General features: G+C 46.7%; 2 protein-coding genes across 2 annotated transcripts in view; both read left to right on the top strand.

Annotated features, from left to right (window-relative positions):
- The window catches only part of LOC120938086 (MAD2L1 binding protein), a 7239-nt gene extending 5185 nt beyond the window's left edge, over window positions 1-2054 (top strand). Inside the window, exon 3 of the mRNA XM_040351788.1 lies at window positions 940-2054. Within this exon, the coding sequence (XP_040207722.1) occupies window positions 940-1452 (513 nt within the window). The 3' untranslated portion in view covers window positions 1453-2054. The remainder of the gene's footprint in view (window positions 1-939) is intronic.
- Window positions 2055-16669: 14615 nt separating this feature from the next.
- TCTE1 (t-complex-associated-testis-expressed 1) overlaps window positions 16670-27574 on the top strand; it is a 30152-nt gene continuing 19247 nt past the window's right edge. The window contains exons 1-2 of the mRNA XM_040351789.1: window positions 16670-16780; window positions 22993-23205. Of these exons, the coding sequence (XP_040207723.1) occupies window positions 23022-23205 (184 nt within the window). The 5' untranslated portion in view covers window positions 16670-16780; window positions 22993-23021. The remainder of the gene's footprint in view (window positions 16781-22992; window positions 23206-27574) is intronic.

Here is a 27574-nt window from a genome sequence, read left to right on the forward strand (position 1 = left end):
TCCCCCTCTCTCTCTCTCTCTCTCCCCCTCTCTCTCTCTCTCTCTCTCCCTCTCTCTCTCTCTCTCTCTCCCCTCTCTCTCTCTCTCTCTCTCTCCCTCTCCCTCTCCCTCTCCCTCTCCCTCTCCCTCTCCCTCTCCCTCTCCCTCTCCCTCTCCCTCTCCCTCTCCCTCTCTCTCTCTCTCTCTCTCTCTCTCTCTCTCTCTCTCTCTCTCTCTCTCTCTCTCTCTCTCTCTCTCTCTCTCTCTCTCTCTCTCTCCGTCTCTCTCTCTCTCTCCGTCTCTCTCTCTCCGTCTCTCTCCCTCTCCCCGTGTCCCCCTCTGTGCATCTGTCCCCCCCCTCTCTCTCTCTCTTCCGTGTGCATCTCTCTCTCCTCCGTGTCCCCCTCTGTGCATCTCTCTCTCCTTCGTGTCCCCCTCTGTCTTCTCTCCATTCTTGTTCCGTGCTACTAAGGCTGCTGAGAAAGGGACTGGGGAATCTGTGTCCTCAGTCCCTTTTCCTGTCTCAAAGGGGAGATGTCAGGGGTCGGTTAAGACCCCAAACTTCTCACCATAGCCCACCAACAGGGCTGATAAAGAAAAACACACTGACACTGTCCCCACATTCTCTCTCCAACCCCCGCCCCCCCCCCCCCCCCCCCCCGAAAAAAACAAACAAACAACACTGTATAAAAAAAATACTGACACACGTGCCATTTTCACATGAGATTAGAGTATCGGTAATCGGTATCGGCGAGTACTTGAAAAACAGTATCTGTACTTATACTCAGTCTTAAAGTGGTATCGGGACAACCCTAGTTTTCAGACTAGGCCGAAGCAGCGGCGTCCACTGACATCTCCAGTGACACTAATGCAGTGATTAGTGCTAATAACAGTGACAGTAATACACAGTCCTCGTTCCGGTCCTCATACTGATCATGCTTCTGTCTCTCTCGGTTCCAGGAAGGAGAAGTCATCAGGAGACCAACGAAGGGAGAAGTGTCGAATTCCCGCCAGTGCCAGCGTTCTCTATCAGACTTGGACGAGCTGCTGGCCCAGCTGGAGACCTTCTTCACTCTGACGTCGGTTCCTCGGGTCCTCCTGCTGCTGGGAGGATCTGTAGTGACCCCCAAGGAGATGTATGTGATAGACATGGAGGGTATACAGGTGGGCAACGGAGAGGAGAGCCTGAGCACGCGGCCTTGCCTCCGGCAGATTTTCCACGCCATCTTCGTGGCTGACCCGTTCAGCGATCTCCGCTCCACCTCCCCCATGAGCGTGGTCATCATGGTGCAGGGACACAGGGACTGCGGCACAGAGTGGTTCCGGCCCAAACTAAACTTCAAAGTGCCCATCCGGGGCCACACACTGACAGTCGGAATGTCCTGCAGCGCATCGGAGACCCCCAACGCCAATAGCAATGAGGAGTATATCTGGTTCCAGGCGCCCATCACACTGAAAGGATTCCATAACTGAGACCCTTCCCTGTGGCCTCTCGTACCAAAGACTGACCGTCCTCCATACATGAACCTCAGGAGGCTCCACCGTCGCATTTCAGGACCTCAGAGACGACTTTACCGTATGGGGCCATTCACCGATCACTCGTGAGACGTCTTCATACCTCCAATAAATTGCTGCTTCTTCTCACCATGTGACTCTGACCGCGTTCTAACCAGTAACTGTGCAATAATTCCTGGGGGGGTGGTGGGGGGACCTTTCCATGGAGGCCTTGGATACAGCCACATGATATGTACAGTTCATAGAATCTACAGGAACTGACTTCAATATAGGAGTGCAGAGACAGGTTCACTTTGACTCCATCTTTAATCAGCTGCTAAGAACCCCTCAAATCAATCCAGGGGATCCCTCTTGCCCCAGAATCATGGGGTAGACACATGAGGAACTGCTCTGCTGCTGATGGACGCTTATTGCGGCAAACGGGGCTCCGTCTGACCCATTTCTGTCTGTAAGGCTCCATTCACACTTCTGCGACTTGTCAAGCGACTTTGGACAGAGTGCAAAATCTGGTGCAGCTCTGCATAGAAACCAATCGGCTTCCAGTTTTATTTGTCAAAGCTTCATTGAACAAGCTGAAGTTAAAAGCCGATTGGCTCACATGCAGAGCTGCACCAGATTTTTGCAGTCTCCAGTTTTTGTAAATCAATCCCATAAAGTCGCATGACGTGTCACAGCCCTTTTTTTTTTTTTTTTTTTCAATGTAAGTCTTTCAAATCTATGCAGCTTAGTGACAGCGACTTTAAAAAAGGTTCCTGCAGTACTTTCATGCGACTGGAGTGTCTAGACTGTAATGTAGGGTTGCACCGACACTGGTATCAGTGCTGATACTAAGCATTTGCACAAATACTCATACTCGTGCAAATGCTGTTATCTAAACTGAGACCTTTGCGGTGTGATTTGAGCCCGTATAAAATGAATGGGCTCAAATCGCACTGCAACAAGATCGCATACAATTTGAATCAGGAATGTGGTGTGATTCCGGTCTGGATTGCATGCGGTTGTCCGCACCATTCCTGTGTGAACTCAGGCTTATCCTAGTAAGATCAACCAGGGCTCACACAGGAGCGGTGTGTGAAACCACATGCAATTCAGACAGGAATCGCACTGCATTCCTGTTCAAATTGCACGCTATCCTTTTGCAGTGCGATTTTGAGCGCATTCATTTTGTATGAGCTCAAATCGCACCGCAAAGGTCCCAGTATCGGTGAGCCTTTGACTGAAAGTATTAGTACAAACAAATCGGTGCAACCCTACTGCAACATAAACACTCAAAAGTCACATAAAAGTTGCATCTTAGGCTGGGTTCACAGTGGATGCCAATGTGGCCCACAGCAGGGGGCCGGTGCGGCCTCGTTCACCATTTCAGGTCCGATTTCAGACCCAATTTTGGGCTGAAACGGACAAAAAGATGGAGAGTGCGCCTGAGCAAATTCACATCAGAGATCTCTGAACCATCTCCAAAAAGAGCCAGTCACAATCTCCTGCCATTGCGAATTGGATGCGGAGATTCTCAAATCCAATTCTCAATAGTTTGAACCCTGCCTCAATGTTGACGTTGGCTTTGAATGTCGCATTGATAACATTAAGATGCGACTTTGGAGAGTTTACATTGCAGTAGGGTTGTACCGATACTGTTTTTTTTTTTTTTTTTAACCACTGAGTACTGATGCTTATGGTCAAGTACTCACAGATGGTGAGCACTGATAGCTTTGCTGTGCGGTTTGAGTTCTTACAAAATGAATGGGCTCAAATCGCCCTGTAAACAATCGCTTGCGGTTTAAACCGGAATGCAGCGCAATTTCTGTCCCAATCGCATGCAGTTTTCTGCTGCGCTCCTGTGTGAACACAGGCTGAAATCACTATGATAAACCCGAGTTCACCCAACAGTGGTGGGAATACCCGCATGCGTTTCAGACAGGAATAGCACCGCATTTTTGTTCAAGTCACATGCGACACTTTGCAGTGGGATTTGAGCCCATTCATTTAGTATGGCCTCAAAACGCACCGCAATGGTGTCGTAGTTGGTATTGGCAAGTACTGGACCCAAAGTATCTGTAAAAAAAATGGTATTGGTGCAACCCTACTGCAATGTATACTCATGAAAGTAGCATCTTAATGTCATCAATAAAACAGTTGTGCAACAGCCAAAGTTGCATCTAAGTTGCACCCATCCAAATTTGCAATGGAAATCCCACGAACTTGAAGTCGCACAAGTGTGAATGGAGCCTTAAAGTAGGATTAATGGATTCAGAGTGAGTTGGGATGCACATTAACCGCTCTCAGGCTGTGTTTACATTACTAAATGTGCCAAGTATGTGCCTTCAGATTCTGTATATGTTATGTAGATACTATTTTTTTTTGGGGTCCACCTTCTGCAGATTACAAGCGTTTAAGGTCCCACCTTCTGGTGAAGATGAGGGTTTAAGGTCCCACCTTCTGGTGAAGATGAGGGTTCAGGGTCCCACCTTCTGGTGAAGATGGGGGTTCAGGGTCCCACCTTGTGGTGAAGATGAGGGTTCAGGGTCCCACCTTCTGGTGAGGGTTCAGGGTCCCACCTTCTGGTGAAGATGAGGGTTCAGGGTCCCACCTTCTGGTGAGGGTTCAGGTTCCCACCTTCTGGTGAGGGTTCAGGTTCCCACCTTCTGGTGAGGGTTCAGGTTCCCACCTTCTGGTGAGGGTTCAGGTTCCCACCTTCTGGTGAGGGTTCAGGTTCCCACCTTCTGGTGAGGGTTCAGGTTCCCACCTTCTGGTGAGGGTTCAGGGTCCCACCTTCTGGTGAAGATGAGGGTTCAGGTTCCCACCTTCTGGTGAGGGTTCAGGGTCCCACCTTCTGGTGAAGATGAGGGTTCAGGGTCCCACCTTCTGGTGAAGATGAGGGTTCAGGGTCTCACCTTCTGGTGAAGGGGAGGGTTCAGGGTCCCACCTTCTGGTGAAGATGAGGGTTCAGGGTCCCACCTTCTGGTGAAGATGAGGGTTCAGGGTCCCACCTTCTGGTGAAGGGGAGGGTTCAGGGTCCCACCTTCTGGTGAAGATGAGGGTTCAGGGTCCCACCTTCTGGTGAAGATGAGGGTTCAGGGTCCCACCTTCTGGTGAAGATGAGGGTTCAGGGTCCCACCTTCTGGTGAAGATGAGGGTTCAGGGTCCCACCTTCTGGTGAAGATGGGGGTTCAGGGTCCCACCTTCTGGTGAAGATGGGGGTTCAGGGTCTCACCTTCTGGTGAAGGGGAGGGTTCAGGGTCCCACCGTCGGGTGAAGATGGGGGTTCAGGGTCTCACCTTCTGGTGAAGATGGGGGTTCAGGGTCTCACCTTCTGGTGAAGATGGGGGTTCAGGGTCTCACCTTCTAGTGAAGGTGAGGGTTCAGGTTTCATCATCTGCAGATGACAAGCATTCAGGTCCCACCTTTGACAAGTATTGGGCATTTGGGACCTGCCTTCTGCAGAGAATGAATATTTGGGGTCCCCCTTCTGAAGATGATGAGAATGGAAAGTGCACCTTCTAGGGATAATAACGGGCATTTGGGGTCAGTCTTCGGCAAATAACGGCCATTCTGAACCTGCCATCTGCAAACAATGGGGATTCTGTTTTTTTTTCGTTCTGCAGACAATGTGAAATCAGGGTCCACCTTATGCAGGTAAAAAAAAACCTCGCACAATTTCAAACAAGCATTTCAGTCCGACTTTGGGGGGGCGATTTGAGAGACATCTGTGCGACTTCATGCAAAGATGTCTATTGAAGTCGCTAGAAGTATCTGTGCGGCATTGCACCGATCTGAATGGTGCTGTTGCTGGCAATAGGCTGCGTTTTTGGAATGTCAAATCGGACCAATGTACAGGTAGGCTAAGGGGTTGATTTACTAAAACTGGAGAGTGCGAAATCTGGTGCAGCTGTGCATGGTAGCCAATCGGCTTCCAGGTTTAGGCCCAGGTACGCATTGAATGAGGGTATGAAATTGTGAACTCAAGCTGGGGGAAAGCATCGCGGGATCGCGCCCACGGAGTTTCGTGGCTCAGGTACCGTATTTATTGCGGTATAACGCGCTCTGGCGTATACCGCGCGCCCCCAATCCTGTGGGAAAAAAAGATTTGTTGTTGTTTTGTACTTACAGTTTTGATGTCTTGCGCGGCGTCCATCTGCGGCCTCGTCGGGTCCGGCGTCCTTCTGCGGCCTCGTCGGGTGTCCTCTTCGGCGGGTCCGGCGTCCGTCTTCGGCGGGTCCGGTGTCCATCTTCGGCGGGTCCGGCGTCCATCTTCGGCGGGTCCGGCGTCCTCCCGCTCGTTTCCTGCCACGACTTTGAATACTGCGCCCGCATATAGCGAGCGCAGTACACTCGTGAATCTTCGGGCAGGCTCGGGCGCCTCTCGCACTGACGTCCTGTACGCTCAGGACGTCAGTACGAGAGGCGCCGCGACTGGCCGAAGATTCACGAGTGTACTGCGCTCGCTATATGCGGGCGCAGTATTCAAACTCATGGCGGGAAGGCGGGTATCGGCGTATATCGCGCACCCACGATTTTGCCTTGATTTTCAGGGCAAAATAGTGCGCGGTATACGCCGATAAATACGGTAAGTAAAACGGGGGGCAAGGTGTTTTTTCACCTTAATGCGTAGGTAAGGTAAAAAAAATGTTTAGGTTCCAGCTGATTGGCTATCTAGAACAGCAACACCAGATTCTGAGTGCTCTACTTTTAGTAAACCAGCTCCTAAGGGTCCACTTTCAATAAATAACGAGCATTCAGGGTCTGCCTTCTGCAAACTACAAGGATTCAGAGTTTGCACATTCAGGGGGTGCAGTCGGCAGGTGAGTAATGGGGGGGGGGGAGGGGATGGTGGCGGGGGTCCATCTTCTGCAGATAATGAGCTTTCTATTCCTGCATCAGTCGGAGATCCCGCTCAGACCCCACCCCCCAGAAGAGTGATGATCGAAGTCTCATTACTCAGCACAGTCCGGTCTGACTTCAGGGCATTTCATATTTCCTGTGATCACATGACTCCTCTCTGGTCACATGACTCCTCTCGTGTCATCCCTGGTGCATTCGCTGAGGTTATCTGAATGTCGTGTTTTAAAATTTTATATGATTTATAATCTCTTTTTTTTTTTTTTTTTATATATATATATATTTTTATTGCTCTGTGGAGGGCGCTCTCTGTGTTTACCATGATATCAAGGCAACAGAATCATGAACAAATATATTTTTCTACATCGTATCTCGTTTTTTTAAAGTGATGATTTATTTAATTGCATGAAGGTGTGTATTGATTCAGCCTGTAAATATTTTATTTGAATGAGAAGCATTTATTTGAAAGAAAGCATTCTATGTACCCTACTCCGCGCTTTGTGGTTGGGATTTGATTTGTTTTAGTCATTTTGTGTTTTCTTTTATGAATAAATGGAGCTTCTGTCCTCCTTGTAATGTGTTCTCTATGTACAGCCTCGGTGTAGAGCCGGCCTCCCCACCCGTATCCTCAAATGAACGCTGCTGAGGGTAAGTGGAGACTCGCTCAATGTGCCTTAAAGCAGAAGTAAGCTGCATTTTTAAACTTGATAACATCAGTAAGATTTTAATAAAGTCATCTCAACCTGTTTGGTAGATACACTATATTACCAAAAGTATTGGGAGATACACTATATTACCAAAAGTATTGGGACATCTGCTTTTACACGCACATGAACTTTAACCTCCTCCCGATCGTGGGGCATGGTGTGACTCAGATCTCGGTAAAGAGCCAATCACACGGCTCTTTATCCATGTGATCGGCTGTGTCCAATCATATGTAAACAAATAAGTGCCTTAACCACTTAAGACCCGGACCTTTAGGCAGGTAAAGGACCCGGCCAGTTTTTGCGATTCGGCACTGAGTCGCTTTAACTGACAATTGCGCGGTCGTGCGACGTGGCTCCCAAACAAAATTGGCGTCCTTTTTTCCCCACAAATAGAGCGTTCTTTTGGTGGTATTTGATCACCTCTGCGGTTTTTATTTTTTGCGATATAAACAAAAATAGAGTAACAATTTTGAAAAAAATTCAATATCTTTTACTTTTTTTCTATAATAAATATCCCCCAAAAATATATAAAACATTATTTTTTTTCCTCAGTTTAGGCCGATACGTATTCTTCTACCTATTTTTGGTAAAAAAAAATCGCAATAAGCGTTTATCGGTTGGTTTGCGCAAAGTTTATAGCGTTTACAAAATAGGGGATAGTTTTATTGCATTTTTATTTTATTTATTTTTTTACTACTAATGGCGGCGATCAGCGATTTTTTTTTTTTTTAATTTATTTTTTATTTATTTTTTTATTTTTTTTGTGACTGCGACATTATGGCGGACACTTCGGACAATTTTGACACATTTTTGGGACCATTGTCATTTTAACAGCAAAAAATGCATTTAAAATGCATTGTTTACTGTGAAAATGACAATTGCGGTTTGGGAGTTATGTGTGGCCTGAAGTGTGTTTACAACTGTAGGGGGGTGTTGCTGTAGGTGTGACGTCATCGATTGTGTCCCCCTATAAAAGGGATGACACGATCGATGCTGCCGCCACAGTGGAGAACGGGGAAGCCGTGTTTACATACAGCTCTCCCCGTTCTTCAGCTCCGGGGACCGATTGTGGGACTCCAGCGGCGATCGGGTCCGCGAGTCCCGTGGTCACGGAGCTTCGGACCGGGTTGCGGGAGTGCGCCGCGACCCCGCGGCTGGGCTTAAAGGACAACGTACATATACGTTGATGTGCCATTCTGCCGATGTGTATCGGTGTGAAGGGGTCGTTAAGTGGTTAATAAGGTAATCTCAACCTGTTGGTAGATACACTATGTTACCAAAAGTATTGGGACATCTGCTTTTACACGCACATTAACTTTAACCTCCTCCCGATCGTGGGCGCAATGTGTCCGTGGGGCATGGTGTGACCCAGATCTCGGTAAAGAGCCAATCACACGGCTCTTTATCCATGTGATCGGCTGTGTCCAATCATATGTAAACAAATAAGTGCCTTAATAGGCTCTCCTCGCCTCTGACAGAGTCTGAGGAGAGCCAATCAGCGGTATTTCCTCACAAGGGAGTCCTGTACAGTTCCCTGATTATCAGTGCTGCCCCAGCAGTGCCCATCAGTGATGCAAGTCAGTGCTGCCTTTCAGTGCCACCAATCATTGCCCATCAGTGCTGCATATTCGCGCCTCTTCATCAATGCCCTTCAAGTGAAGAAGAAAAATTACTCATTTACTAAATGTTTTTTATTTTTTTTATTTTTTCTGTCTTCTTTTTTTTGTTGTTTTTTTTTGCAAAAAAAAAGCAGTGAATAAATACTACCAAAAGAAAGCTCTATTTGTGGGGGGAAAAAATATTTAAAAAAATAAATCATACAATTTCCTGTAGATTTACCAAAACCATATAATATGAGGTCAATCCTTTAAGAGTTTCAATTTGTATGCAATCAGGCAGGCACTACATGGTTTTGGTAAATCTAAAGGAAATTAGATTGTAAAAATTGTATGGGATCTAAGGGGCCAAGCCCTACCACTGAAAAACAACCATTTCTTAGTAGACATTCCCTTGAGCTTTACCTATTGGTAGACGTGTCCTTGATCTAAACCTACTGGTAAACATCCCCTTCATCAGAACCTATTGAAAGACATATTCCTGGTAGATGTCTCCTTGATCTCAACCTATTGGTAAACATCCACTCAATCTCAACCTATTGGTAGGTATCCCCTTGATCTCAACCTATTGGTAGACATTCCCTTGATCTCAACCTATGGATAGACATCCCCTTGATCTCAGCCTATTGGTAGACATCTTTGTAGAAATCCCCTTCAATCTCAACCTATTGGTAGGTATCCCCTTCAATCTCAACCTATTGGTAGGTATTCCCTTGATCTCAACCTATTGGTAGGTATTCCCTTGATCTCAACCTATTGGTAGGTATTCCCTTGATCTCAACCTATTGGTAGACATTCCCTTGATCTCAACCTATTGGTAGACATTCCCTTGATCTCAACCTATTGGTAGACATTCCCTTGATCTCAACCTATTGGTAGACATTCCCTTGATCTCAACCTATTTGTAGACATCCCCTTGATCTCAACGTATTGGTAGACGTATTCCAGGTAGGTATCTCCTTAATCTCAACCTATTGGTAGACATCCCCTTGATCTGAACCTATTGGTAGACCTATTCCTGGTAGACATCCTCATGATGTGAACCTATTGGTAGACATATTCTTGGTAGGTATCTCCTTGGTCTGACCCTAGTGGTAGACATATTCTTGATAGGTATCTCCTTGGTCTGAACCTAGTGGTAGACATACCTTTGATCTAAACCTATTGGTAGACATATTCCTGGCAGACATCTCCTTGATCTCAACCTATTGGTAGACATCCCTTTGATCTTAACCCATTCGTAGACATATCCCTGGTAGGCATCTCCTTGAACTGAACCTATTGGTAAACATCTCCTTGATTTTAACCTATTGGTATACATATTCCTGGTAGACATCTCCTTGACCTCAGCCTATTGGTAAACATCTCCTTGATCTCAACATATTGGTAGACATCTTCTGGGTAGATATCCCCATGATCTTAACCTATTGGTAGACAGTAGGGATGAGCGTCGAGTTCAAGTCGAACTCATGTTCGACTCGAACATTGCCTGTTCGGCGAACAACGAACAATTAGGGGTGTTCGCGGCAAATTCGAAAAGCCGCGGAACACCCTGTTAAAGTCTATGGGAGAAATCTAAAAAAAATGACGTAGGGTTCCCCACAAATATCCATACCAGGCCCTTCAGGTCTGGTGTGGATTTTAAGGGGAACTCCACCCCAAATTTTAAAAAAAATGGCGTGGAGTCCCCCTAAAAATCGACACCAGACCCTTATCCGAGCACGTTAACCTGGCCGGCCGCAGAAAAGAGGGGGGACAGAGTGCGGCCCCCTCTCCTGAACCGCACCAGGCAACATGCCCTCAACATGGGGAGGATGTCCCCATGTTGATGGGGACAAGGACCTCATCCCCACAACCCTTGCCCGGTGGTTGTGGGGGTCTGCGGGCGGGGGGCTTATCAGAATCTGGAAGACCCCTTTAACAAAGGGGACCCCCAGATCCTGCCCCCCCCCATGTGAATTGGTAATGGGGTACACTGTACCTCTACCATTTCACGAAGGAAGTGTAAATAGTTTTAAAAAAAACACACAGACACCGTACAAAAAAATCCTTTAAAAAAAAAAAAAAAAATCCAGCGATGTGAATCCACTGTCTCCTACCCAGCGATGGATGATCTCTCCAGCGACGCAGAAGATCCATCCGTCCAGAGCGCAGCAGGGGAGCTCCACTCTCCGCTGGACACAGCCCAGCGGAATGACGCGCTGGAGCTGTGACATTACTTATATAGGGGAAGCGGCCACCCGTCACGTGACCCCGCCCCCTCTGACGCACCCTCGTACGTCACTGGGAAAGAAGGGCTTTCCCAGTGACGTACGAGGGGGCGGGGTCACGTGACGGGTGGCCGGCGCTTCCCCTATATAAGTAATGTCACAGCTTTTTTTTTATTAATAAAGGATTTTTTTCTACAGTGTCTGTGTGTTTTTTTTTTAACTATTTACACTTCCTTTATGAAATGGTAGAGGTACAGTGTACCCCATTACCAATTCACATAGGGGGGGCCAGGATCTGGGGGTCCCCTTTTTTAAAGGGGTCTTCCAGATTCTGATAAGCCCCCCGCCCGCAGACCCCCACAACCACCGGGCAAGGGTTGTGGGGATGAGGTCCTTGTCCCCATCAACATGGGGGCATCCTCCCCATGTTGAGGGCATGTGGCCTGGTGCGGTTCAGGAGAGGGGGGGGCCGCACTCTGTCCCCCCCTCTTTTCTGCGGCCGGCCAGGTTAACGTGCTCGGATAAGGGTCTGGTGTGGATTTCTAGGGGGACTCCACGCCATTTTTTTTTTATTTGGGGTGGAGTTCCCCTTAAAATCCACACCAGACCTAAAGGGCCTGGTATGGATATTTGCGGGGAACCCTACATCATTTTTTTTTTTTTACGGCGGGGTTCCCCTTAATATCCATTCCAGACCTGAAGGGCCTGGTAATTTAATTTGGGGGGACCCCTATACATTTTTTTTTTCTTTATGAATGAATCATAATGTAATTGAAAGAGCCGACAATTCATTAGAGCCGCAAAGCCGTTTTTAAATGCCTTTTTTTCTTTCAGAATTGACACTCTCTCCCCCTCTCTCCCTCCTCTCCATCTCTCTCCCTCCCTCTCTCTCATCCCTCTGTCCCTCCCCTCTCGCCCCCCCTCTGTCTCTTCTCTCCCTCTCTCCCCTCTCTCTCTCCTCTCCCTCTCTCCCCTCTTTCTTTCTCCCCCCTTTCTCTCTCTCCCCCCCTCTCTCTCCCTCCCCCCTCTCTCTCCCTCCCTCTCTTCCCCCTCTCTCTCTGCTCTTTTCTCTCCCTTTCTCCTTCTCTCTCTCCCTCCCTCTCGCCCCTCTCTCTCCTTCTCCCTTCTCTCTCTCCCTTCTCCCTCCCCCCCCCCCCCTCTCTCCCTCTTTCTCCCCCTTCTCTCTCTCCCACTCCCCCTTCTCTCTCTCCCCCCTCTCTCTCTCTCTCGCTCCCTCTCTACCCCCTCTCTCGCTCCCTCTCTACCCCCTCTCTCGCTCCCCCCTCTCTCTCTCTCCCACTCTCTCTCCCACTCTCTCTCTCCCCCTTCTCTCTCTCTCCCCCCATTCTCTCCCTCTCTCTCTCTCTTTCCCCCTCTCCCTCTCTCTGAAGCGAGTGTTCTTCTTCCACCGATAATGGTTCTGCAGCATTGTGACCGTCCATGTCTCCTGCACAGCAACCCCCCCCCCCCCCCCCCAGCAGACAGGCGCTGTGTTTCCGCCCCCCCTGACTGTGCGCACTCCTGAATCGGCTTCGCCCCCACTTTGTGTCTGTGTGCGCCGTCCTCTCCTGCTCTCTCATGTGTGCTATTTCTGGAGAAAATCTCATCAATTATTAATCGTTCTTCTCTGCATCTTCTCACCGCTCATCCTCACATCTTCCCCGACTACAGCACACATCATGTACAGCACAGAACATACCATGGGATCAGAATTGGAAAGTGATATCATTTATAGCCAACTTCTCACAGAGAGGAGACTGTACAGAGATCATAGTCCTGACAAAAATATCACGTACTGTACAGAGATCATATTCCTGATAATATCACCGTACTGTACTGATATCATAGTCCTGATAATATCACCGTACTGTACTGATATCATAGTCCTGATAATATCACCGTACTGTACAGAGATCATAGTCCTGATAATATCACCGTACTGTACAGAGATCATAGTCCTGATAATATCACCGTACTGTACTGAGATCATAGTCCTGATAATATCACCGTACTGTACTGAGATCATAGTCCTGATAATATCACCGTACTGTACAGAGATCATAGACCTGATAATATCACCGTACTGTACAGAGATCATAGACCTGATAATATCACCGTACTGTACAGAGATCATAGTCCTGACAAGAATATCACCGTACTGTACAGAGATCATAGTCCTGACAAGAATATCACCGTACTGTACTGATATCATATGGTAATCTGAATATTAAACATACAGTGCCTTGAAAAAGTATTCATACCCCTTAAAATGTTCCACATTTTGTCATGTTACAACCAAAAATATAAATGTATTTTATTGGGATTGTATGTGATAGACCAACACAAAGTGGCACATAATTGTGAAGTGGAAGGAAAATGATAAATAGTTTTCACAATTTTATACAAATAAATATGTGAAAAGTGTGTGTAGGGGCATTTATATTCAGCCCCCTTTACTCTGATACCCCTAACTAAAATCTAGTGGAACCAATTTGCCTTCAGAATTCACCCAATTAGTAAATAAAGTCCACCTGTGTGTAATTTAATCTCAGTATAAATACAGCTGTTCTGTGAAGCCCTCAGAGGTTTGTTTGTGAACCTTAGTGAACAAACAGCATCACGAAGGCCAAGGAACACACCAGACAGGTCATGGATAAAGTTGTGGAGAAGTATAAAGCAGGGTTAGGTTATAAAAAAAATCTCCCAAGCTTTGAACATCTCACAGAGCTTCTGTTCAATCCATCATCTGAAAATGGAAAGAGTATGGCACAACTGCAAACCTACCAAGACATGGCCGTCCACCTAAACTGACCTGGCCGGGCAAGGAGAGCATTCATCGGAGAAGCAGCCAAGAGGCCCATGGTAACTCTGGAGGAGCTGCAGAGATCCATAGCTCAGGTGGGAGAATCTGTCCACAGGACAACTATTAGTGGTCTCTCCACAAATCTGCCCTTTATGGAAGAGTGACAAGAAGAAAGACATTGGAGAAAGAAAGACATAAGAAGTCCTGTTTGCCGTTTGTGAGAAGCCATGTGGGGGAGGGGACACAGCAAACATGTGGAAGAAGGTGCTCTGCTCACTTGACACCACAATTTTACATTTTGGCCTAAAAGCAAAACGCTATGTGTGGGGGAAAACTTACACTGCACATCACCCTGAACACACCATCCCCACTGTGAAACATGGTGGTGGTGGCAGCATCATGTGGTGGGGATGCTTTTCTTTATCAGGGACAGGGAAGCTGGTCAGAGTTGATGGGAAGATGGATGGAGACAATTACAGGACAATCTTAGAAGAAAACCTGTTAGAGTCTGCAAAAGACTTGAGACTGGGGGGAGGTTTACCTTCCAGCAGGACCACGACCCTAAAGTACAGCCAGAGCTACAATGGAATGGTTTAGATCAAAGCCTATTCATGTGATAGAATGGCCCAGTCACAGTCCAGACCCAAATCACATTGAGAATCTGTGGCAAGACTTGAAAATTGCTGATCACAGACGCTCTCCATCCAATCTGACAGAGCTTGAGATATTTTACAAAGGAGAATGGGCAGAAATTTCCCTCTCTAGATGGGCAAAGCTGGTAGAGACACCCCCAAAAAGACTTGTAGAGAAAGGGGGTTCTACAAAGTATTGACTCCTGGGGGGCGCCATACAAATGCCCCCCACATTTTTCACATATTTATTTGTAAAAAAAAATTGAAAACCATTTATAATTTTCCTTCCACTTGACAATTATGTGACACTTTGTGTTGGTCCATCACATAAAATCCCAATAAAATACATTTTTGTTTTTGGTTGTAACATGTGAAAATGTGGGAAATTTCAAGGGGGTATGAATACTTTTTCAATGCACTGTATATAGTGAATATGATACAATTGTCAAGGAATAATAGTCATTTATATGTTGTATATGAGTAATAAAGGGTATAATAGGGCACAGCAAACAATTATTAAAGGGTACAGTAGGAAACATTATATAGCTAGTAGTATAGAGTATAATAGAACCCATGAAAAGATAATATAGGGTATAAAAGGACACAGTATGGCTGATATTCCCCTTCCCTTCACGATTGCCCCCCTCTCATGATTGCTGTAGACACCCCCATATATTTCTGGGGCTCCCAGTATATAGGAGCAGTGGAGGCGCTGGGCCCGGTGGGGGAAGGTGATCTGTATTTTGCTGACCATGCTGGGTATGTAGAGGCAGTGAAGTGTTTTCTCATTAATACTTCATGATCTCCATGACTGGAACCGCAACCAGCTGAGTGTTTGGCCTCAATATATCACCAGAAAGATCTGTCAGAGCGCTGGAAGGTGTGTAATATAATGTATACATATACAGTATACACAATACATAGATGATACAAAACATTATACACAGTACAGGGATAATATAGGGGGTCACTACACATTATACATACAGCAGATGATATGGGGGTCAATATACATTATACACCATGCATAGGGATATATAGGGGGTCCCCATACATTATACACTATACAATGATAACATATAGGGGTCACTGTACTATATACAGTTCTAGCAGTTAATATAGGGGGCCACTAAACATTATATCTGTGTATTATACCCTCTATAGAGGACAGTATAGGTGATATCTGCCTATTATACTCTATATGGGACAGTATAGGTGATATCTGTGTATTTTATACGCTCTATGGGGGGCAGTATAGGCGATATATGTGTATTATACCCTCTATAGGGGACAGTATAGGTCATATATGTGTATTATATGCTCTATAGAGGACAGTATAGGTGATATCTGTGTATTATACGCTCTATAGGGGACATTACCGGTGATATCTGTGTATCATACGCTCTATAGAGGACAGTATAGGTGATATCTGTGTATTATACGCTCTATAGGGGACAGTATAGGTGATATCCATGTATTATATGCTCTATAGAGGACAGTATAGGTGATATGTGTGTATTATATGCTCTATAGGGGACCGTATAGGTGATTTCCATGTATTATACACTCTATAGGGAACAGTATAGGTGATATCTGAGTATTATACGCTCTATAGGAGACAGTATGGGTGATATATGTGTATTATACGCTCTATAGAGGACAGTATAGGTGATATCTGTGTATTATACACTCTATAGGGGACATTACCGGTGATATCTGTGTATCATACGCTCTATAGAGGACAGTATAGGTGATATCTGTGTATTATATGCTCTATAGAGGACAGTATAGGTGATATCTGTGTATTATACGCTCTATAGGGGATAGTATAGGTGATATCTTTGTATTATATGCTCTATAGAGGATAGTATAGGTGATATCTGTGTATCATGCGCTCTATAGAGGACAGTATAGGTGATATCTTTGTATTATATGCTCTATAGGGAACATTATAGGTGATATCTGTGTATTATACGTGCTATAGGGGACAGTGTAACTGATTTGTGTGTATTATACGCACTATAGGGGACAGTATAGGTGATATATGTGTATTGTACGCTCTATAGGGGACCGTATAGGTCACATCTGTATATTATATAGTCAATAGAGGACAGTATAGGTGGTATCCGTGTAATATACAATGTATATAGGTTTCTATAGGTGATATCTGTGTATTATACTCTATATATAGGTGATATATCTGTGTATTATACTCTATATATAGGTGATATCTGTGTAGTACACACGGTATATATCAGTGTACAGATGATTTCACAGTTCAGTCAGTGAAAGGCTCCGCCCCTTCTGGCATTCCAGTCAGTAAAGACAGCAGTGGGCGGAGTTGAGCACAATAAACTCCCCTCCCCTCGACTTGGTTACGGACGGCGTCGCCGTTGCCGTGGTGACGGTACACAGCGAGCGGAGAGGAGGCCGCCATGTTTGTTTACTGCACCGTGTGACAGTCCCGGCACCGGCTGTAGAGGTATTCCCGTGTTGCTGTTCTCAGTGGGGGGGGGGGGGGGTCTCAGGAGCCCGAGGACTCCTCTGTATTGGGACATGTGAAGGTTTTCTGAGAAGCTGCACACATAAACAGTATAGTGGTGATGATGGGGGAGGGGTAATGTATACATTGATAGCTGTGTTTGGGGTTTTCTGTTACTTTGGACACTTTAGTGTAGATTTGTTATGATTTGTTGTGTTCAGTCCATTTTTTGCAGGTGCAGCGTTTGTACGGGTGTCAGAGGACTCCGCCCCCCTTCGGACCCCGGGGTCACAGACACGAGGTGCACATCGGAGGGTCACCCCTGGACTGGGAGATGTCCCTGGAAATGTCCTCGCTGTTTACACATCTGTCACCCTCCTCAGCGACCAATGGGAGGACAGGGATATCGGCGTCTAGAGAGGCTGAGACTCCTGAGGATGTTTTGGGGACACCTAGGCCTGTTTTGTGTGTCCCCAAAAGTCCTGTGTCACCTGAAATCTGCCGGGTCATTCAGATATCCCGGAGTCCTGGCGTTTCCCTCCCCAACCCCAGCGCGATCTCTCATATCCATATTGGGGCCAGCTTCGCCCTTTAACCTTTCCGTTGCCAGAACCGTTTTTGCGTTTCTTGCGCACCTGATTAACCTCTCGCAAGTCCACGCGCAAGTCCACGCGCCCGCCAGGAAGCTGACACTCCGCAGTGCTAATCACAGGTAGTGAGACATTTCCTGATCTGTGCAGCCGCGGAGCGGGAAATGTCTCACTGCCACACTGGGCTGCGGGAATGAAGTCGTGTGCACGATTTCACTCACGCTTGTCAGTCCCGATTTCCGCCGCGATTACAGAGGCATCTGTGCGGGTTTCTGCACAGATGTCAATGTAAATTGCAGCCCGAAATCGTAGTACAGAAACTACGTTTTGAAATCGGTGCAGTTCCAACATCGCACTGATTAGGCCGGTGCCGTTGCCGGCAAATGCCACGGATTTGACATGCGATTCGACATGTCAAATCGCATGTCAAAACGCACACTGGTTCACACTGCTGCGATGCGGGAACCCTGCAAATCCACTGCAGGTTCCTGCATTGCATGTTTCCCGGCGGCAGTTCACACTGCCCTATGCAAACTGCTGGGAGTGTCAGTTATAAGTTAATCACCCCCCAAATCAGTTCGCATATCGCAGTGCGATCTTCAAACTCGGACAGGAATCGGATCGCATGGGTGTGATCACCTATGCGATCCGATTCTGCTGCGGACAAAAAAAAAAAAGGGTCCTGTGCGAGTTTGATGCAAATTCAGCCATACAATCTTTACGATCGCACAGAGATCGCATGGGATTTTCACTGCAGTGCCGATCACATCCGATCTCTGACATCACAGCAGTGTGAACCGGCCAGAAATCGCAAAAAGTAGAACAGAAACTACTTTTTGAAATCGGTGCAGCAGATGAGGCGTCGCACTGATCAGGACGTTGCCATTGCCGCCAATTTGACATGTAAAATCGCACCAGTGTGAGCGAGGGCTAATGTTGTATAATAAGAAAAAAATATGGAAAGCATGCTCGTGCACAAAAGCGAACGCGCACGTAAGTTGTGCACGCATATGTATACAGTGTTCGCACCACACATGTGAGGTATCACTGTGAACTTTAGAGCGAGAGCAATAATTCTAGCACTAGACCTCCTCTGTAACTCTATACAGGTAACCTGTAATAATGTTTAAAGTGTCGCCTATGGAGATTTTTAAATACCGTCGTTTTTCGCCATTACACGAGCGTGCGTGCGCAATTTTAAAGAGTGACATGTTAGGTATCTATTTCCTCTACGTAACATCATCTTTCATATTTTACAAAAATTGGGGTATATATATTGTTTTTTTTTTTTTGTTTTTTTTAACCACTTCAGCCCCGGACCATTTGGCTGCCAAATGACCGGGCTTCTTTTTGAGATTCGGCACTGCCTTGCTTTAACTGACAATTGCGCGGTCGTACGACGTGGTTCCCAAACAAAATTGGCGTCCTTTTTTTCCTACAAATTGAGCTTTCTTTTGGTGGTATTTGATCACCTCTGCGGTTTGCGCAAAAGTTATAGCTTCTACAAAATAGGGTATAGTTTTATGGCATTTTTATTAATAGTTTTTATTTTTTTTACTAGTAATGGCGGCGATCAGCGGTTTTTATTGTGACTGTGACATTATGGCGGACACTTCTGACGCTATTTTGGGAAGACATGTTCGGTCGTGTGTACGGCCGACCGGACAAATGTCCGGCGGATCGGACAGGTTTCCAGCGGAAAAATGTTTCTTAGCATGCTAAGAAACATGTTCGCTGGAAGCCTGTCCGTCAGACATGTTCGGTCGTCTGTACGACTCACCGGACATGTCCGCTGGGCCGCCATCCCTCGCATGCGTCGAAGTGATTAGACGCATGCGTGGAAGCATTGACCTTCCAGGGTCGCGCACGTCGCGGCGACGGCGCGGCCACGTCACCGCGCTGTCTGTCCGCGCGGATTTCGGTTTGATGGTGTGTACAACCATCAGACAGAAATCTCCGAGCGGACATGTCCGATGAAAACGGTCCGGCGGACCGTTTTCATCGGACTGTCCGCTCGTCTGTACGGGGCCTTGCTGTATAAATGTGACTGCCAGCGAAGGGGTTAACCACTAGGGAGCTAGGAAGGGGTTATGTGTGTCCTAGGGAGTGATTCTAACAGTTAGGGTTCGTGGCTGTGAGTGACACGTCACTGATCGATGCTCCCGATGAGAGGGAACAGACGATCAGTGGCAGTGGCACTAGGCAGAACGGTGGAAATGTTTGTTTAAACCGGCCTTTCCCCGTTCTGCAGCTGTGACCCGATCGCTTGACACTGGCGGACATCGAGTCCGCGGGTCCCGTGGGCACGGTCACGGAGCTTGCGGCAGCGGCGCGCGCACGCCTGCACGGCGGGAAATTCAAAGTGACGCAAATATACGTCACTTTGCCCAGCCGTGGCATTCTGCTGACGTAAATAGTTGTGAGCCGGTTAATTCGTTAAAGTGTATTTTTTTCAAACAAATTGCGTTTAAAAAAATTGCAAAAAAAAATGCAAATACAATGTGACATAAAAAATTGCAACGATTCCCATTTCATTCCCTAGGGTCTCTGCTAAAAATATATCTATCTATCTATCTATCTATCTATCTATCTATCTATCTATCTATCTATCTATCTATCTATCTATCTATCTATCTTCTCTATATTATTATACAGGATTTATATAGCGCCAACAGTTTGCAGTGTGTGTGTGTGGGTTATAAGTAATTTGTGGCAAATAATACACATTTTTACTTGTAAACAAAAAGTGTCAGAAAAGGCGCGGTGGTTGTGGTCACTATAAGCGATGGACGGCTCCTCTTTTTCCTGTACAGAATAGGCGCCATGGGGGGAGGGGGCTCAATCACTTCCATCGACTAAATGAGAATTGATGGCGGGATTGATTATGTAATTTATTGTTTTGTCACTGAGGTTGTGACCCCGCTTGCCAGATATATGAATAGCCGGTCTCTGGGGGAACGTTGCACAGAGGAAGAGCCGGACATATAATTTCGCTGTCATCTGAAACGCGGTGTGAATGATGGCGGAGGACGAGGCCTGACAGCACCGAGCTCTGATTATTAAAGCGGAACTCCGGGCTTAGAGCAAATCACTGTACAGTGCCGGGTTCTCGGCGTTTCACCTAATGAAGGTGCTATAGTGGTGGGTGCTCCTTTCTGCTCTTTTAATTGGGCCCCTTAGAGCTACCAGGCTGGTCACATGACCTTCTTCTTGTGTGGTAGGAGAACACAGCACCCACCACACCTCGATGGGTAAGAGACGGCTCTGCCAGTGACAGAATAACCCACCTTCCACATCACTGCCCCCAGAGCTCCTCCATAAAAGGTGCCGCCATTGTGAATTGTGGGGAGTTTCCTATGCAGAAAATGTATAACAATGAGGAGAGGTTTTTAGATGGAATTTATTAACATATACATTTAAGATGTGATTGGTGGTTATTTGTCTTATTGATTCCAATCTTGTTTTTCTAAAGCAGGGTTTGACAAATTTGCTTGGAATCTAGGAGCCAGCTAAAAAAGTTAGGAGCCAGAAAACGCACCCCATCCCAATGAGCTTGCGCGCAGAAGCGAACACATACGTGAGCAGCGCCCGCATATGTAAACGGTGTTCAAACCACACATGTGAGGTATCGCCGTGATTAGTAGAGCGAGAGCAATAATTCTAGCCCTAGACCTCCTCTGTAACTCAAAACATGCAACCTGTAGATTTTTTTAAACGTCGCCTATGAAGATTTTAAAGGGTAAAAGTTTGTCGGCATTCCACGAGCGGACGCAATTTTGAAGCGCGACATGTTGGGTATGAATTTACTCGGCGTAACATTATCTTTCATAATATTAAAACAAATGGGGATAACTTTACTGTTGTCTTATTTTTTAATTAAAAACGTGTAATTTTTTCCCAAAAAAGTGCGCTTGTAAGACCGCTGCGCAAATACGGCGAGGCAGAAAGTATTGCAACGATCGCCATTTTATTCTCTAGGGTGTTAGGCTAAAAAATATATATAATGTTTGGGGGTTCTAATTAGAGGGAAGAAGATGACAGTGAAAAATGACATTAGAATTGCTGTTTAACTTGTAATGCTTAACTTGTAATACCAACGGCCACCACCAGATGGCGCCAGCTCACAGATTTGCCCACCTTCCAAGCCAAGTCGCCAGGACACCATTTCTAGCTGCCATGGCGACCTGGCGCCCGGGATTTGTCGAGCCCTGTTCTAAAGGGTGGAGATGGTTTAGAGCAGTGGTTGTCAACTTACAAGATGTAGGGGGCCTCAGCTGTGGTCCCTGATAGATCCAAAGGGCCACACGTAATATAAAGTATACAAAAGAAGACTGTCAGAGACTGCAGAAATGCTAGAGGAGACTATCAGAGACTGCAGACATACTAGAGGAGACATTTAGAGACTGCAGATATACTAGAGGAGACATTTAGAGACTGCAGACATACTAGAGAAGACAATCAGTAACTGCAGACATGCTAGAGGAGACAATCAGAGACTGCATACATGCTAGAGATGATCAGGGACTGCAGACACACTAGAGGAGATGATCAGAGACTGCAGACATGCTAGAGGAGACAATTAGAGACTGCAGACATGCTGGAGGAAACGATCAGAGACTGCAGGCACACTAGAGAAGACAATCAGAGACTGCAGACATGCTAGAAGAGATGATCAGAGACTGCAGACATACTAGGGAGGTCAATCGGAGACTGCAGACATGCTAGAGGAGACGATCAGAGACTGCAGACATGCTAGAGGAGACGATCAGAGACTGCAGACATGCTAGAGGAGATGATCAGAGACTGCAGACATGCTAGAGGAGACGATCAGAGACTGCAGACATGCTAGAGGAGATGATCAGAGACTGCAGACATGCTAGAGGAGATGATCAGAGACTGCAGACATGCTAGAGGAGATGATCAGAGACTGCATACATGCTAGAGGAGATGATCAGTGACTGCAGACATGCTGGAGGAGATGATCAGAGACTTCATACATGCTAGAGCTGATCAGGGACTGCAGACACACTAGAGGAGATGATCAGAGACTGTAGACATATGAGAGGAGAAGATCAGAGACTGCAGACCTACTAGAGGAGATGATCAGAGACTGCAGACATACTAGAGGAGAAGATCAGAGACTGCAGACCTACTAGAGGAGATGATCAGAGACTGCAGACATACTAGAGGAGATGATCAGAGACTGCAGACCTACTAGAGGAGATGATCAGAGACTGCAGACATGCAACAAATGTGGTTGTAGATTGGAGAGACACTTTAGGAGAAAGAGACTGGGGATGTGCAACATGACAGCTAGAGATCACGGTCATTCAATCCTATTTGCAATTAATGCTTCCATTGCTGACTGCTGGGTTCTGCAAAAGGCCACATAGCAAGTTCCAAAGGGCTGCATGTGGCCCCAAGGTCGCAGGTTGGGTACTGTGGGTGTAGAGCCTTTGTCAAGTTTTTATTGCTGTCTGTATCCCCACTGGAGAGATTTCTCCTCACTTCCTGTTAGAAGGATTTATTTCTTAGATGAACCCATACTATGAACTCTCACAGCTGTATCCTCCTGATTCATAGAATAGAATAATAATCTGCCTCTGCTCCTCCATCTTCCAGGAACTGAGATTGGCCAGCCAGTCCCAACAATGCCGGAGTCTGCAGCCAATGAGAAGGCGGCGGTCCCCGCGCCGCTCCCTGTCCAGCAGAGAAATGCAGCGGCTGACCTTAGGAAGATGCGTCGGATCATCACAGAGGACTACAGCTGGTCCCTGGCAATCGTCCCACTTCTCACCGACTTCTGTCTGCAGCACATCGTCAAGAACTTTGAGCGTAAGTAGCCATCTTGTTCAGCGCTGTGATTGGAGGAAGTTGAATTTCTGTCACCTCGCTGTGCTTTCCAGTGACTTCCTGACTTCAGATGAACATCTAGTTTAGTGTCACAGCTCTTCCCCCGTATCTGCAGATACATTCCAATCCCCAACCGGTATTCTCACCGAAGATTCCATACACTGGAAGAGTTTGTTATGTCTTGTCAATGGGCTTTTGTTGGCGTCAAATGGGTTTTGTCTTCCCAATTTCCATACAAGTTTATAGAAAGTCAAAACCCGCTTCAGCCCCCGATCACACCGAATACAGCTTTGAAATCGCACAACTTCAGCGCAATTTCAAAGCCGCCGGTCAGTGCGATTTCATGCAAGTCACACATGAAATCGCCAAAAATAGTGCAGGAACCTTTTTCAAATCAGTGCGAGTCAGAATGACATCGGTTTGAACAGTTCTATAGGCACAAATAGGGTGTGACTTCATGCGATTTTGAGCTCTCTAGCTCCCTTGTTACCTCCTGCCATGCTCGCCTCCAGGACTTTTCCAGAGCCTCTCCCATCCTCTGGAGCTCCCTGCCCCATTATGTCCAATCAGCCCCTACCCTGTGCGCAATTGGGAGATCCCTGAAAACTCATTTATTCAAGAAAGCCTATCCCACGCCCACCTAACAACTGTCCCCGAGCCACCCCCATCAAATCATTCTCTTCAGCTTTTACCTTTTGTACCACCACCCCCTCCCTTTAGAATGTAACCTCTAGGAGCCAGGCCCTCCTGTTCCTTTTGTATTGAACTGTACTGCAATTGTGTTGTCCCCCCTATACATTGTAAAGCGCTGTGTAAACTGTTGGCGCTGTATAAATCGTGTATAATAATGTGTTAGAATGGCCCAGTCACAGTCCAGACCTAAATCCCATTGAGAATCTGTGGCAAGACCTGAAAATTGCTGATCACAGACACTCTCCATCCAATCTGACAGAGCTTGAGATATTTTACAAAGAAGAATGGGCAGAAATGTTCCTTTCTAGATGTGCAAAGCTGGTAGCAGGGGCGGACTGACCATTTGGGAACTCGGGCACTGCCCAAGGGCCCCATGCCATTAGGGGGCCCCATCAGGGTTTCCAGGCTCAGTAAAACCAGGGACAGTATGTAAAAGTCTGTGTTTTTTTTTTTTACATCTGTCCCTGATATGTCCAATACCGACATGCTTTTGATGTGAAAATCACGAGATTTTAGCTGCCCCGCCTCTGCACTGCCTCCTGGCTGGTGGCCATCTGTCAGCCCGGGGGCCCCATAATCTTCTATTGCCCGGGGGGCCCCATGAGTTGTCAGACCACCCCTGGCTGGTAGAGACATCCCCAAAAAGACTTGTAGAGAAAGGGGGTTATACAAAGTATTGACTCCGGGGGGCGCCATACAAATGTCCCCCCCCACTTTATTTATTTGTAAAAAAAAATGTGAAAACCATTTATTATTTTCCTTCCACTTCACAATTATGTGACACTTTCTGTTGGTCCCTCACATAAAATCCCAATAAAATACATTTACGTTTTTGGTTGTAACATGAGAAAATGTGGAAATTTACAAAGGGTATGAATACTTTTTCAAGGCGCTGTAAATCTATATCCTCAGTCACTTTCCACCACGGGGTCCCTGTCAGGTTGGCTGTATGGGGCTCCGTGATTTCTAACAGCAGCCCTGAGAACAGGGTGGGCTAGATTTAGAGAGAATTTACGCCGGCGTATCTATAGATACGCCGCGTAAATTCAAATCTGCGCCGGCGTATCTTCTTTTTGTATTCAGAAAGCAAGATATGCCGACATTAGCCTAAGATACGACTGGCATAAGTCTCTTACGCCGCCGTCGTATCCTAGGGTACATTCTCACGCTGGCCGCTAGGTGGCGCTCCCATCGTTTTCGCCGTAGAGTATGCAAATTACCTAGTTACGCCAATTCACAAACGTACGTGCGCCCGGCGGTAGTTTTTTACGTCGTTTGCGTAAGGCTTTTCCGGCGTAACGTTGCTCCTGCTATTAGGTGGCGCAGCCAATGTTAAGTATGGACGTCGTTCCCGCTTCGAAATTTCGAATTTTTTGCGTCGTTTGCGTAAGTCGTTCGCGAATAGGGCTGGACGTAATTTACGTTCACGTCGAAACCAATGACGTCCTTGCGACGTCATTTGAAGCAATGCACACTGGGATATGTACATGGACGGCGCACGTCAGTCACGTCAGGTCATCACATATTAGCATAAAACACGCCCCCCTTCCACATTTGAATTGCGCAGGCTTACGCCGGCCCCATTTACGATACGCCGCCGCAACTTACGGAGCAAGTGCTTTGTGAATACAGCACTTGCTCCTGTAAGTTGCGGCGGCGTAGCGTAAATACGATACGCTGCGCCGCCGTAAGAAGGGGCGCAGCTACGTGAATCTAGCCCGGTGTGTTTTTCTGGTGCGTTTCGGATGGTGGCCTAGAAATAGCGTGTAAAACGAAATGACTGATTACCAGACTGCTCAGCGAGGAATCGCCTCTCCTCTGTGCTGCGTTGCTTAGCAGGAAGTATCGCCTGCAGCGTCTTCTTCACACCTGACACTCCGTGACGTCTCCTTTAACTGCTTCACTGTCGGCTTCCCCTTAACTGGCAGAGAGTGTCATGGAGCCGCACGATCTAAGCTCCACGATTTGCAGATCTCTCCACGGAACTTTGAGTCAAAATCCGTTATTTGTCCCTTTTATTAAAACAGAGCTGATCTTCTTCGTAGGGCCGGACATGCAGAACATTATTCACTTGCAGGTCAGGCTTTTTCTGTCAATTTTTGTTTACAAGTTTAAATCAGTATTTCTCTTTCGTTCATAGACGGACACAGCCTTCATTGACCTTAGGGTTATGCTTCTTCAATCTCCTGGTAGGAAGAAGCATAACCCTAAGGTCAATAAAGGCTGTGTCCGTCTATGAATTCATAGAAATGGATTTTACGGTGAGTACAAAAATCCTATTTTCTCTTTCGTTCTTAGACGGACACAGCCTTCATTGACCTTAGGGTTATGCTTCTTCCTACCAGGAGATTGAAGAAGCATAACCCTAAGGTCAATGAAGGCTGTGTCTGTCTATGAACTCAGAGAAATTGATTTTACGGTGAGTACAAAATTTCTTTTTTTTCTGCCAGAAAATTACTTATAACCCCCAAACATTATTAGGCAGATTCACAAAGACTTACGACGGCGTATCAGTAGATACGCCGTCGTAAGTCCGAATCCGCGCCGTCGTATCTTTAAGCGTATGCTCAAATTGAGATACGCTTCTCTGTTGCTAAGATACGAGCGGCGTAAGTCTCCTACGCCGTCGTATCTTAGCTGCATATTTACGCTGGCCACTAGGGGCGTGTACGTCGATTTACGCAGAGAATATGTAAATGAGCAAGATACGCCTATTCACGAACGTACTTATGCTCGTCGCAGTAAGCTATACCGTTTACGTAAGGCGTTTTGCAATGTAAATGGCGCAGCCAATGTTAAGTATGGACGTCGGAACAGCCGTCAAATTTCACGTCGTTTGCGTAAGCCGATTCAGAATGGGGCTGGGCGTAGGTTACGTTCACGTCGAAAGCATTGACTATTTGCAACGTGATTTTGAGCATGCGTACTGGGATACGTCCACGCATGCCGTTCGTTAGGCGCGTCATTTACGTGGGGTCACGATTCATTACCATACAACACGCCCACTACAGCCTACTTTGAATTACGCGCGCTTACGCCGGCCCATTTACACTACGCCGCCGTAACTTAGGACGCAAGTTCTTTGTGAATACTGTACTTGCCTCTCTAACTTACGGCGGCGTAGCGTATATGAGATGCGCTACGCCCGCCTAAAGTTAGACACATCTACCTGAATCTGGCTATATATATATTTTTTTTAACAGAGACCCTAGGGAATAAAATGGCGATTGTTGCAATTTTTTATGTCACATAGTATTTGCGCAGTGGTTTTTTTAAACGCAATTTGTTTGGAAAAAATACACTCTAACCAGTTAAGGACCGCCTCCTGCAGATATACGTCGGCAGAATGGCACGGCTGGGCACAAGCACGTACAGGTACGTCCTTTTTAAGTGCCCAGCCGTGGGTCGCGTGCCCGCGACCCGGTCCCAAGCTCCGTGACTCACGAGTCACGGCGTTTACGAAAGAAGCGGAACATGCAGAGCTGCGAGTCGGCTCTATACGGCGCCTGCGCACCAACTAGGAGCCGTGTAGAGCTGAGCTGACTGCACAGGCGCTGTATAGAGCTTCTACATGTTCGGCTTCTTTGGGAAACGCCGTGACTCGTGACGCGCCTACGCAATACGGGGGGCGGGGCCTTATCCGTTGGGGCCATGATAT

The sequence above is a fragment of the Rana temporaria genome, chromosome 4 (assembly GCF_905171775.1).
Source record: "Rana temporaria chromosome 4, aRanTem1.1, whole genome shotgun sequence".
NCBI classification, from domain to species: Eukaryota; Metazoa; Chordata; class Amphibia; order Anura; family Ranidae; genus Rana; species Rana temporaria.